General features: G+C 53.8%; 2 protein-coding genes across 5 annotated transcripts; both read left to right on the top strand.

The window, feature by feature from the left end:
* Window positions 1-1,157: 1,157 nt before the first annotated feature.
* HOXB8 (homeobox B8) lies at window positions 1,158-7,544 on the top strand. Of its 4 annotated transcripts, XM_032279895.1 has the most exons (4): window positions 1,158-1,614; window positions 2,364-2,422; window positions 4,607-5,581; window positions 6,374-7,544. In XM_032279895.1, the coding sequence occupies exons 3-4, from the start codon at window positions 5,158-5,160 to the stop codon at window positions 6,679-6,681; spliced, it is 732 nt and encodes a 243-aa protein (XP_032135786.1). In that variant the 5' UTR covers window positions 1,158-1,614; window positions 2,364-2,422; window positions 4,607-5,157; the 3' UTR covers window positions 6,682-7,544. The 4 variants fall into 4 exon arrangements, with proteins under 4 accessions (XP_032135786.1, XP_032135787.1, XP_032135788.1 ...); XM_032279896.1 differs by lacking the exon at window positions 1,158-1,614 and having other exon boundaries at window positions 2,328-2,422; XM_032279897.1 differs by lacking the exons at window positions 1,158-1,614; window positions 2,364-2,422 and having other exon boundaries at window positions 4,554-5,581; window positions 6,377-7,544.
* A 142-nt stretch (window positions 7,545-7,686) lies between these two features.
* On the top strand, window positions 7,687-12,234 carry HOXB7 (homeobox B7). Its single transcript, XM_032279898.1, has 3 exons — window positions 7,687-7,886; window positions 8,243-9,341; window positions 11,404-12,234. Exons 2-3 carry the CDS (start codon window positions 8,942-8,944, stop codon window positions 11,655-11,657), a joined length of 654 nt encoding a protein of 217 aa, XP_032135789.1. The 5' UTR covers window positions 7,687-7,886; window positions 8,243-8,941; the 3' UTR covers window positions 11,658-12,234.
* Window positions 12,235-12,572: the final 338 nt, after the last annotated feature.

Genomic DNA, 12,572 nt, shown 5'->3' with positions numbered 1-12,572 from the left:
GAAGTGCTGCGTGGTAGGGGCGAAGGCGCTCTGAGGGGCTTCCGCCAGCGGCGTCTGGGTCCCCAGCTGGGGTTGCCTCTTTAAAGACAAACAAAGGCGAAGATGCGGAGGCTCGGAAGCCGGAGATGGGGAAATCGGTTGTCATAAAAGAGAGAGGGATTCAGAGAGGGAGACCGCCAGAGTGCGAGGCAGAGAGAAGCCGGGAGAGGAATTCAATGCCGTGTGCGCAGCAATAAAAGAATATGACCGCTATAAAAGTTTATAGCGTATAAATTTCTGAAGGTTAAGAAACTAAACAGCAGCAAAGCAAACAGCGAGGGGAAACTTTCCGGAGCTGAGAGAGCCGCAGCTGGGCCGAGGCTCCGGGCCTGGCGGGGGCAGTGGGTGGGCCCTGGGGCAGGGGCTCGGGGCTTGGGGGGGGGTACCCAGAAGGCAGACAAGGGAGCAGCGGCGGGCACGGTGGTGGGGGGGGGGGGAAGAACACTTTGTTGTCGCAAATGCTTCAGAGATTGCAATTGGGGCTCTTGTCTTTGTTCTTCACACCCCCTTTAGAATCGGGCGTCGGAAACGAGGAGCCTCCTGGACACACAGACACACACACACACACACACACACACACACACACACACACACGCAGGTCCGGCGGGGCCAGACGTCTGGGCGCGGGCAGCCTCTTAATTCTTTTACAGTGTCATCCCATCCTCTCAGCCTCCTCTCCCCCGACAAAAAGCCCAATTGTTTCTCCTCAGAATTTGAAACAGTCTTGTGGAGTTTGAAAAGTGCTCGGTCTCCCTTTTTACGGGCCATAAACGGCGCGCTGCTTGGCGGTCTCCGCTAGAAATTAGGGTCAGGGGTGGGAGGTGTATGTAGAAAGAAAAAAAGATTTCTTTTTTTTTTCTCCCCCCTCCTGTGTTTTTTCTTTTTCTTTTAGCTTATCTACACAATTTCATGAGCCGTTTCCTGATTCTGATGCCTTTTTTCATGCTCTCTTCCCTATCTCTCCCCTTTTCCTGCTGGTTAGGAAAGTTTCTCTTGCCGCGGCTGATTTCCCTGAAAACTAGTGGAGCCGGTGGCAGCGGCGCCTTTTCGCAGAGTAGCCGCTAGATGGCACCCTTGCTCCATGCCAAAAATCCAGGGAGCGGCGGCTGCGGAGGTCTGCGCCCCGCACCGCGCCTAGGTCGGCCCTGAATCCAGGAACTGAGCGCTACCAAAAGTCATGAATAATTTGCACCTAATAAAAAAAATAGGGTTCGTATGGCCTTACCCCCATTTTATAGATTTCAGTTATAGTGGTGTTCCCCCCTCTCCTCCAATGGTCAATTTTCTGAATTTTCCCCACGAGGAGGGCTCAGTGCTTCTCACCCAGTTGCCGTATTCCGTGGGGCAACAAATGCATGAAAACGAAGAAAAATAGTAATAATAGGAACAATGAGTCCAAATCCAAAAGGAGAATTAATTCCAAAAAAAACCGAGATTTTCCGTGAAGGGAGGCGAAAGGAAAGTCCTCGGATTCGGGTGAGCAGGTCAGGTGAGAGGGGCGAGCCGGCAAAAGAAGGTGGGATGGAGAGGAAGCTGCCCTGAGGCGGGCTGCCCACCGGATGGAGAGCAAATCGCGTAAGCCAGCCAGGTACCCCCGAGTCTGGGAAGAAATGAAGCCATAGCTTTTGTGGGGATTCGGAGATACCCAAAGCCGGCGGGGCGGCTTCGCGCTGGCTCAGGCTCTGGACCCTTTGTATGAGTGCTGCGCTGGGCTGGGCGCGGGCAGGGCGACCTAGGCGCGGGGAAGGGGCTCCCCAGGGCAGCGGGGTGCGGAAGGCTCGGATGTCGCCTCTGGACGCTTTGCGCGACCCCAAAGAATGCGGGCTTCCCCATGGGCGCGAGGGCGGGTGCGGCGTCAGGACGCAGTTCTGTTTTCCCTGGGTTTCTCGGTTTCCAGGTGAGAGCTGCGGCTCCCCGCGCGCCACGGCCCTGGCGCAGGCAAACCTGGGGGTGCGGGTCCTTTCCTCATTGAGTAGCTGGAGGTCTGGCCTCTGAGCACTTTCGTTCTGAGACCCGCACCCTGGCTGTCCACAGCCCCTTGCATTCCAAATCTCCTATGTCCTCCCTGCCAAGCCAGATTCCTGCCTCCCATCCGACAAACCTGCGCCAGCAATAGATATTCCCACTCCCTCAAAATCACCCCGGCTGCAGCCTCTCCTCTCCCCCGCTAGGACCTGGTGCAAGGAGGCAAGCAGAGTTTCTCCTTAACTTGAGTTTCTCTAATAAATCTGCGCTCAGCTGGGTGTTTATAAATTGTCTCCTCGCTCCTTTTTTTTTTTTTTTTTTTTTTTTTTCTTATAATAGAAACATTTTCCTTCCATCAGGAATTCCTGGCACGATGTAGAGATGATTTAGAACAAGCCATTGAATTTGTACCTCACCGGTGAGTTCTCTAATAATGACCATAAAATCCTTCGCACTTGATAAAAATGTTTGCTTCGGCAACAACTTAACTCTGCCCTCCATTGCCTCACGGTCCCCTCAGCCACGCACTGAAAATTCAAAGCCCTAGTGCTCTCCCCGTCTCTTTTCATTTCTCTCTCTCCCCCTTGTAGCCTCTCTCTCATTCTCTGGGTTCACTTTTGAAGAACTAAATGACCCCACTGGTAAGGGTCCTGTGGAAAAGTGATAGTTTCATTTTTACAAATGTTGGAGTGTACGGGGTCCCCAAAATGTGCCCGTCTAAAAACAAACCACTGTCTCCTGAATGAACAATGGATTGAATGTATTTGTAAAGCCTCCACTTTTGTTGTTCAAAATTTTCATTCTCTCTTTCCTTTCCCTTACCAATCTACTGCTACAGGAGGCCATTGGTTCTGACCCTAAGACCAGCCTTCTAAAGCCTGGCCACCACCATCGTGAGGCCGGGTCAGCAGGGAAGGCAGTGGCCACAGAGTGTGGCACCCAGTCAGCTTATTCCAGCATTTTGCGTGCAGGCGTCTGGTCCCCAGGTCTGTAGGGAGAACCAAGCCAGGTTTAACTAGAGGCTCCCCAAGGGTAAAGGGGAGAAAATGGGGGACTCAGCAACCTTGTTCTATCTGAATCCCACACCCCGGTCAGTTTAGGTACTGACGGTGGCTCAAAAGGTCTTGGGGACACTGAGGACTAATAGATGTCCCCCAAACACATACTTTGCAGCCACTGCCTAGGGCAGCTGAGAGCATAAGACAGTGGGCACCAAGGCCAGGGGCCAGGGCCTGATATCCTGCCACAGCCTCCATCACCCTTCTTTCCTCTTGATGTGTTGATGGGCTTAGTGGTGCCCTCCCACCCTAGGGCACTGCAGAAGGTGTGGAGGTCGGCCTGAGAAGTTTGGGAGCTATTGATAACTGGGCTTGGCTACTTGGTCCTAAGGCCTGGGTGCAGGTGCGCAGCACCCCATTAGGGTTTCACCCCTCTGATGGCATCAGGCCCTCTCTTCTCATGCAAACTCTGCCCTCAAAAGTGCTGACTGGATGGAAGGAACTTCAGGAGACCCCCTTTTCAGCAAGCAGAGATTGCGTGAACCTGCAGAATGGGCAGTGGCAGGTCGAAGTTTGCTCTGTGCTTCAATCACTGCTCATTAACCAGAAAGTTTCTTCTTCCTTCCCGGTCCCTCCTCAAGATTTCCCAGACCCCTGCTCCACAGAAAAATCTTTGCTTATTTTTTAATGAGAGGAACTTGTGTGACTGACCAGGGCCGAGCAGAAAGGGGGCCTTTTGGGGGCTCCAGAGAAGGGGTGAAGGCAGGTGCTTGACAGAATGGAAGGAGGTGAAAATTTCAGAAAAGTCACCGTTTGTGCCGAAAAAAATCCCCATAATCATTCTCATTTCGGCTTCGTCACCCCCACCGTGCTGCAGTCGGGCGGCGGGGGCGATCGAAGCTGCAGTTTTATAGCTGTAGAGGAAAGAACTCGTAAAATGCTAACAGCTTTTATGCGCTGCGGCATAAACAACAACAGACTCCGGCTTTATTGCGTTTTATAGTTTGTTAAAGAGTTTACAGCCGTTTTTTGGGGGGCCGGTTACCCAGCCAATTCCCTCCACACGATAGTTAAACCTTTATCAATAATAAGGAAATTGATCATTAAAGCTTTAAATATGACTACCTCGTTTGTTTGAAAATATGTTTAGGAGAGGAAGCTGTATGATTTGATAACTTGTATTAAAATACCAATTACGTTTATAGGACCTTTTAAAACTCGGAGCAATTAAACCGTGTTCTTTTACATTTTTCCGAAGCGACCCTGACATTTAGAAAGACTCCAATTGCCTCGTTAAAATCGCGAAATTAACAGCGTGCCTACGCCTGGCGTGTTGTGTATGTGTGTGCGCGCGCGTTTTTTTCCGTGACTCCCCCACATCAGTCTTTGGGGGTGGTCTGCGAAGGTATTTGATTTGTTGTGAGGCGAGAGATATCTCATTAATGTAGGTAGTTAAACAGATTTAATCCGTATTCATTCTCTCTCACCCCCTCTCCCTCTCCCCCTCTCTCTCCCCCTCTCCCCCTCTCTCCCTGGGTGTTTTTTTCTTCCCCTCCTTTTTTTTTTCCGATCTCTCCTCATTCCCTGGCGTTCTCTCGCTCTAGCTCTCTCTCTCGCTCGCTCTCTCTCGCTTTCACCCTCGCTCTGCGTTCTGTCCGGGAGGAGTACGAAGAAGCCAATAGGATGCGGGGTCTCTAATGGATGCAAATGATCATGAAAAGACAGTGCAAAATATGAAACAACTCATTTGCAGGGAAGTAAATCACCGAAAACTGTTTATGAACTGGCATCCCTTCTTCGAAATGTAAAGCGAGGACCTCTTTAAGTGGCGGTATATTTTTGTTTGGGGGGTGGGGGGTGGGGGGAGGGCGAGCGAGACGCGGCTGCCATGCAAGCTTAGACTTTTGGAGGCTTCTCTGTCTTTTTCTATTCCTGGAAATCACAAAAAGTGTGTAGGCTTCGAGATCTTCTTAGCCTTTTCTTTCTTTTCTTTTTTTTTCCTCCTCCCTTTCCCTCTCCTTTCCTGGCGAGGGTGACTAGGAGCCGGCGAATCCGCGTTTTTTTTCTCTCTCCCTCCCTTTCCCCCTCCCCACCCCCTCCCCAACAGCCCCCAACTACAGCCTCCGCCGCCGCCGCCGCTTCAAAATTCAATAAAATGAGCTCTTATTTCGTCAACTCACTGTTCTCCAAATACAAAACCGGGGAGTCCCTGCGCCCCAATTATTATGACTGCGGCTTCGCCCAGGACCTGGGCGGCCGACCCACCGTGGTGTACGGTCCCAGCAGCGGCGGCAGCTTCCAGCACCCGTCGCAAATCCAGGAGTTCTACCACGGGCCGTCGTCGCTGTCCACGGCTCCCTACCAGCAGAACCCGTGCGCCGTGGCGTGCCACGGGGACCCCGGCAATTTCTACGGCTACGACCCGCTGCAACGCCAGAGCCTATTCGGTGCGCAGGATCCAGACCTGGTGCAGTACGCAGACTGCAAGCTTGCCGCAGCCAGCGGCCTGGGCGAGGAGGCCGAGGGCTCCGAGCAGAGCCCGTCGCCCACACAGCTCTTCCCCTGGATGCGCCCGCAAGGTGAGCTCGCCTCTGGGCCGGCAAGGCAGGATGGGGCCGGGAGGGCCCAAAGCCGGGCAGGGGGCCGGGCAGGCCGGGGCGCATTTCCTCCAGCTTCTGGAAGACGTGCCGGCTCCGTTCCGATCGCCTGCCGGTTTTTCCCTTTCTTTCTTTCTTCCTTTCTTTTTCTTTCTTCTTTCTGTCTTTTTTGTTCCCCTTGAAGGGGGTCGCTTAGAAACATTTCCTGAATCTATAAACCCCTCACCCTGCCTTACTTTTCTTCTTCTTCCCCTCCTTTTTTCCCTTTTACTGTTTTATGGGGGGTAGTGAAGAGAGGGTGGTGGGAGTGGGGCGCTCAACTTTTGCACTTCTCAATTGCTTTATAGTTTAATTACCCTGAAGAAACTTTTCTTCTGGGGCAGAGGCTCTGGGGGCTTTTCAAGGTGGGTCCATTCGTCCCCACCCAGCTTTTTTATTCTTATTTCCCCCCCCTCACATCCTTCCTCCCAAAGTTTATGGCACTTTTAATAGATCTGAACCACCTCCTACCCGACTCTGGTGCTGTTTACCAGGGGGAGGGGGCTCCCCTTTCTGGCTCCCTTAGATTCAGTGGTGTCTGATCCCCCTCGCCCCCCTCCTCCGCTGACCGCGGCCTTCTCGCGCCCCCCGCCCCCGTACAGGGTAGAAGGTCTCCTGCCCTTATTATACTAGTCTCCTAGGCCCGTTCACGAATCTTCCAACCTTCTCCGTCTCTGCCCCCTCCCCCATCCTCCCCTCCCCTCCCCTCTGTCTCGCCCTTTCCCCCATTCCCAGCAGCCGCCGGACGCAGGCGAGGCCGACAGACCTACAGCCGCTACCAGACCCTGGAGCTGGAGAAGGAGTTCCTATTTAATCCCTATCTGACTCGCAAGCGACGAATCGAGGTATCGCACGCGCTGGGACTGACAGAGAGACAGGTCAAAATCTGGTTCCAGAACCGGAGGATGAAGTGGAAAAAAGAGAACAACAAAGACAAGTTCCCCAGCAGCAAATGCGAGCAGGAGGAGCTGGAGAAACAGAAGCTGGAGCGGGCCCCGGAGGCGGCGGACGAGGGCGACGCACAGAAGGGCGACAAGAAGTAGGCTCCAGCTAGGACTGCCAGGGCCGCGGCCGCCCGCACGTCCGCGGGTCCCGGCTGCGCCGCCGCCGCCTGCCCCCCGCCCAAGAGAGCTCTGGCCCCGCTAGCGGGGCCAGGAGCCGGGCCTCCCACCGCAGCGTCCCCCGCCGCGCCAGTCCCCGCTAGTGGTAGTATCTCGTAATAGCTTCTGTGTGTGAGCTACCGTGGATCTCCTTCCCTTCTCTTGGGGGCCGGGGGGGAAAGAAAAGGATTTAAGCAAGGACTCCCTCGCCCTGTGAGGGTGAGCGGCCAAGGCCCGGCTGAGCCCCCCCATGCCCCTTCCCACCCCTTGTAAAAAGCCTCCTTGTGCAATGGTCTTTTTCCTTTGAACGTGCTTCTTTGTAATGACCGAGGTACCGATTTCTGCTAAGTTCTCCCAACAACATGAAACTGCCTATTCACGCCGTAATTCTGTCTCCCTCTCCTTTCTCTCTCTCTCTCTCTCTCTCTCTCTCTCTCTCTCTCTCTCTCTCTCTCTTGCTGCGTTCTCATTTCCCCTCCCAATCCTCTCTCCTTGTTGCACCCCCCAGCTCGCTGGCTTTCGCTCTGGCTTCTCTCTTTTCCTCCTCCACCCACCCCCTTTGGTTTGACAATTTTGTCTTAAGTGTTTCTCAAAAGAGATTACTTTAGTTAGCATGCGCGCTGTGGGCAATTGTTAAAAGTGTTCTTAGGTTTACTGTGAAGAGAATGTATCCTGTATCCGTGAATTGCTTTATGGGGGGGAGGGAGGGCTAATTATATATTTTGTTGTTCCTCTATACTTTGTTCTGTTGTCTGCCCCTGAAAAGGGCGGAAGAGTTACAATAAAGTTTACAAGCAAGAACCCGAGTCTGGCCCGGCCAGCGCTCCTCATTTGCTACCGGGTGCCTTGGAGAGCCGGTGGGGAGCCTGTCACCAGGCTCCTGCGCCTGCTGAGGCTAGGCCGCGGAGAGGAGGGGGCGGGGGCTGGAGGCAGGTGGTGCGAGTCCCTCGGCCCAGGGGCGCAGGGGGTGAGGGAGGCGGCTGCGTCTGATTGGAGGAGAGAAAAACGAGGGAGGGGAGCCAAGAGAAACCCCCTCCTCTTGCGTTCCGAGGCTGCCCGGCCTGGGAGACCAGGGCGCCCAGGCCACGCTGGAGACAAGCGCCTGGGCTGGTGGTTGTGTCCCCCGCCACCTCCCTCTTTGTTTTGCTGTGAGTCCTATGATGTGTGTGGGGGGAGGGGGGGCATAAAGGTGGAGTGCAGGCCTGCTGAGCATACTTTTTTTCCCCCTCGGACTCTGGTTGAGGCAGCAGGAGAAGGGAGACCGTTCTTCCCTGCCTCTCCCTCTCTGGGACTTGGCCATCTTCTCTCTGTTCTGAGGCCATGGCTCACCACCTTCCTTCCTTCGCTGCCTCTACTTCTCTCATAGTCACGCTCCACTGAGGCATCCGCCTCCGGAACCGGGAAAGCAGCGCGCCCGGGCCATCCTCCACCCTTCCTTTCTCTCCCCATCCACCCAACCCCATTCTTTCTTTTACTTTCAAACCTTTTTTTTTTTTTTTTTTAGCCACCAGAAACTGCAGCGTCCAAGGCCCATTGGCTGGATCCTGTGCCCTAGGAGCACCTTGGAAGCCTCGCTTCATGTCCTCCCGCAAATCTGGGGCACCAAGAGAGAGAGACAGAGCCGTGAGCCAGGCTCACCTTATTCCTCGTCTTGGGAGAACCGGACAACTTCCCCAAAAGGCCTTGCAGTGCAGAATTGGCCCGGATTAATAAAGACCAGACCTGCCCCACGCACCCACCTTCCCAGTTGCATGTATTCAATCCCTGCGTTTGTCTCTAGCTCGGTAACGGACTGGAGAGGACAGGTAGCGGGGTGACAACACGATCGCCCTGAGGTTATTTATTTTCCCTTTCTCTCAATCTCTTTCTCCCCAAACCTCGCCTGCAAGCTGCCTCCAGCCCGCGGGAGTCGGCAGCGGCCCTTGAGCCCCCAGCCCCAATCCACAGGGCTCGGCTTTCCCATTCATTATTGATCATATTTTATAAATCCAACGCCACACAATTTTTTCCACATTACCGGGAGCCGTGGGGAGGCGGCCCAGCCATTGGCAAAGGGGAAGTCACGTGGGCGGGGTCACGTGGTCCGGAGAGGAAAAAGGGGGTCCTTTTTGGTGTAAATCTGGACTCTAATTCTGTAATATATCAAGGAATCTCGTAAAACCGACACTAAAACGTCCCTGCCTACAAATCATCCGGCCAAATTATGAGTTCATTGTATTATGCGAATGCTTTATTTTCTAAATATCCAGCCTCAAGTTCGGTTTTCGCTACCGGAGCCTTCCCCGAACAAACTTCTTGTGCATTTGCTTCCAACCCCCAGCGCCCAGGCTATGGAGCGGGCTCGGGCGCTTCCTTCGCCGCCTCGATGCAGGGCTTGTACCCTGGCGGGGGGGGCATGGCGGGCCAGAGCGCCGCCGGCGTCTACGCGGCCGGCTACGGGCTCGAGCCGAGTTCCTTCAACATGCACTGCGCGCCCTTTGAGCAGAACCTCTCCGGGGTGTGTCCCGGCGAGTCCGCCAAGGCGGCGGGCGCCAAGGAGCAGAGGGACTCGGAGTTGGCGGCCGAGGGTAACTTCCGGATCTACCCCTGGATGCGAAGCTCAGGTAACGCCGCGCACCGAGCTGTCCCGAGCCCCAGGGGCCCGAGCACATTACTCGGAAGGCGCCCCCTTCCCGGCCGGGCGCCTCTTTCCGCGTCCAGAGTGATCCCAGCCGGAGGCCGGCCCTGGAACGCTGCACCCACTGGTCGCGGCCGCCCCCGCCCCCATATTTGCTCGGTGCTCTCAGGCTCGCTCTGCTTCCCGGCGGGTCTGTCTTCGCCGACGCCAAGGCGCTGCGAGCACCCAGCCCGCCCCCACCCTTCCTCTCGGCCTTTTAGCTTTAAATATTTATCAGCAGCGCCGGCACGGGTTGGAGACGAGGCCGTTTGTCTCGCGGAGGAAGGCTGGGGTTTGCAGAGAATAGCCATTAGGGTCTCCCCCTCCCCCTTCTTAGCTAAGGACCTCAGCCCTGGGTGTGTCCCCCTACCCTAGCTCGAATAAGGTATCGGGGAGGGGGCCTTAGCGCTAAGCAATTCTCCCCTCCCCCTTCCTTTCCAGCGAACCCCGCTCTCCCATTATTCCCATCAGCTCAATTAGTGGTGGGCTCTAGAGGCCTGACGGGAGGAGAAAAGGACCCAGCCAGGGACACAGAGCCAGAGAGGCAGGTGGAGGGAGGGGGCTGAGACCAAGAGAGATGAGCCTCCTGACCCCAGTGAACTTGGGTAGGAGAGCGGAACAGGAGAACTAGAAAGCGGCAGAGGCCTCATGGGACTGCAGCTTCCTCAGGTGCTCTTCCTAGGGCTCCTAGGCACCCCTAAAAAACTGGCCAGGTTTGGAGGTATCACTCCAGATAAGTGACCCTCCTCTTCGGGAAGGGGCTAGGACTCTCTGGAGCCAAATCAAAACTTAGAGAGTGCAGTTCACCCAGCCAGCTGCTGCAGGAACCCCAAGAGGCTGAAGTTCCATAGGGTCCCTGCCAAGTCTGGCCCAGACATTCTTTTCTGCACTGTTCCACTGCAGATGAACTTGGGGGCTAGCCCCAAAGTCCAGAAGACCCAAGACTCATGGTCAGAGGCACCCAGCCCAGTGATGGTCAGGGGCCAGAAGAAGCCCAGCTCTCACACCATCAGTATTGGTGGTTATAGACCCCATTACCTGCTCCATAGTTTAACTGCCTTTCCAGTTGATTTATCAAAGCCCCCATTTTTCTGCTCATAGGCATTTCAGCTTGACTTTTATGTGACTTGAAACTAGGGCCCCAACCCCTCCTCCCCTGTCTCCTTCCCAGGAGCACCTCTTTCAAGTCTCCTCAGGGTTCTGGGCCTAATGCAGAAGTTCCCCTCAGCCCTTTGGCCCTCACCACCCAGATACTCCATGTTCCATCCTATCCCAGGCTGCTGTTTCTCCTCTCCCCCATGCCTTCCTGGAGGCCCAAAGATTGCTTTAGGTAGCTGGGCTGTCTAGGCAAGCAGGCAGGCAGGACACCCTGGCCCTGTCTGAAGCTTAGCCACTCACTGGAAAAGAATCATCAGAGGTTCAACTGCTGTTAGACCAACTCTTTGCTCCAAGGAAATCTGCAAATTCTTACCTTCACATTCCATAACATGCTGGGGGCCAGTTGGAGGGACTGGGCCTTTGAGGCCCCTTTGTCTCCTTTTCTTCTTGGGAAACATTCTCAAGCCAGGCCTGGTACCCCATTCCAGGGTCACTTGCATGGTTTCTGTTGGCCTCTACTGGAAAGACCATCAGATCAGCATTCAAAAGAGGAGGTTTAGGGTCCTTGATCCTAGAGAGTGAAAGGAGGATTAATCTCCCCTTGCACCCCCTAGGAGCAGAGCCTTCAATAGCCAGCAGGTTACTTTCCTGGGTTCAGAAGCTCCAGGCTGAAAAAGACTTCTTGGATAGAAAATGGGAATGTTTGCCTTGAGAAGCCTGTAGAAAATTCTGCAATTGAAGGGATACTGCAGCTGGAATAAGGGCTGGGGTATGGAAAGCCAGAATTTGGTTTAGTGGGAAAAGGCTTCTTCACCCATCAACTTCAGATCACAGACAGGGTCTAAGAGGGAGGTGAGCACTCTTTTGGAGTTTTCTGCACTCACTGATTTTCCTCTAAATACTGTGCGCAGGAACCGACCGCAAACGAGGCCGCCAGACCTACACCCGCTACCAGACCCTGGAGCTGGAGAAAGAATTTCACTACAATCGCTACCTGACGCGGCGGCGGCGCATCGAGATCGCGCACGCGCTCTGCCTCACAGAAAGACAGATCAAGATTTGGTTTCAGAATAGGCGCATGAAGTGGAAAAAGGAGAACAAGACCGCGGGACCCGGGACCACCGGCCAGGACAAGGCTGAAGCAGAGGAGGAAGAGGAAGAGTGAAGGATGGAGAAAGGGCAGAGGAAGAGAGATGAGAAAGGGAGAGGAGGAGAAGCCCAGCTATGGGAACTGAATCAGGAAACTCAAATCAAATAGGAAAGTAAAAACAAACAAACGAAAACTATTTAAATAAAATAAGTTTTAATTTTTTTTTTTTTTGAGGAGAGAGAAAGGTGAAATATTGGTTTTTCAACGCTGAAAAAATACTACCTATCGGAAAGTCTGTCAGGTTTTTTTTTGTGCAGGATGAGAAGGACATTATCTACCTGTTCTGTAGCTTTCTGGAATTTACCTACCCTTTTCTATGTTGCTGTTGTAAGGTCTTTGTAAAATCTTGCTGTTTTGTAAGCCCTCTTTGATGCTGTCTTTGTGGACTTGGGTCTGGACTAACCCTGTGGTTGCCTGCCCTCCTGAGCCTTCCCAGTAGCAGCACCAAGGGGCCTTAGGGAGCCCCAAAACCTACAACTCGCGTGTTCTCCAAGCGCCTGGCCGCTGCTCCTTGCTCCCCGTCCCTTGGCCCCATGCTCCCTTTTACATTCTATGTGTATCTAAAAGATGGAAAAATAAAACACAATTCAAAATAAACAAATGCCCTATATTCTGTGTAAGGCTGGGAAGGGGTGGGGGTTATCGATGACCCCTTGGCTCTGACTTCTGATGCAGGTTCATTTATGCGCTGGGTTTGTTCTTTTTCTTGGTGCCTCCTGCTCTGGGTTGGGGCTGCCAACTAGTGAACCCCGATATTTCACTCATGCATTCCCTTTACACTCTTTTACACACATTGAGATACATGATGCACACAATCACATGTGTTTACAGGCTGACATCACACATATCCACACTGTCACGGTCACAAACACTCATATCCATATGTTAACAAATAAACATACAAGCATTCATATAATCCCAGCTCCATGC

This window comes from Sapajus apella, unplaced genomic scaffold (assembly GCF_009761245.1).
Source record: "Sapajus apella isolate SASKATOON/1434 unplaced genomic scaffold, GSC_monkey_1.0 scaffold12, whole genome shotgun sequence".
In the NCBI taxonomy this organism is placed as follows: domain Eukaryota; kingdom Metazoa; phylum Chordata; class Mammalia; order Primates; family Cebidae; genus Sapajus; species Sapajus apella.
Note: the sequence above shows the minus strand (reverse complement) of the source record. Positions and strands in the feature narration are given on the sequence as shown.

Coding starts and splice junctions, on each gene's coding strand:
- HOXB8 (XM_032279895.1), top strand. CDS start 5,158: ATGAGCTCTTATTTCGTCAACTCACTGTTCTCCAAATACAAAACCGGG. Junction 5,582..6,373: donor CCCCTGGATGCGCCCGCAAG/GTGAGCTCGCCT, acceptor CCCCATTCCCAG/CAGCCGCCGGACGCAGGCGA.
- HOXB7 (XM_032279898.1), top strand. CDS start 8,942: ATGAGTTCATTGTATTATGCGAATGCTTTATTTTCTAAATATCCAGCC. Junction 9,342..11,403: donor CCCCTGGATGCGAAGCTCAG/GTAACGCCGCGC, acceptor TACTGTGCGCAG/GAACCGACCGCAAACGAGGC.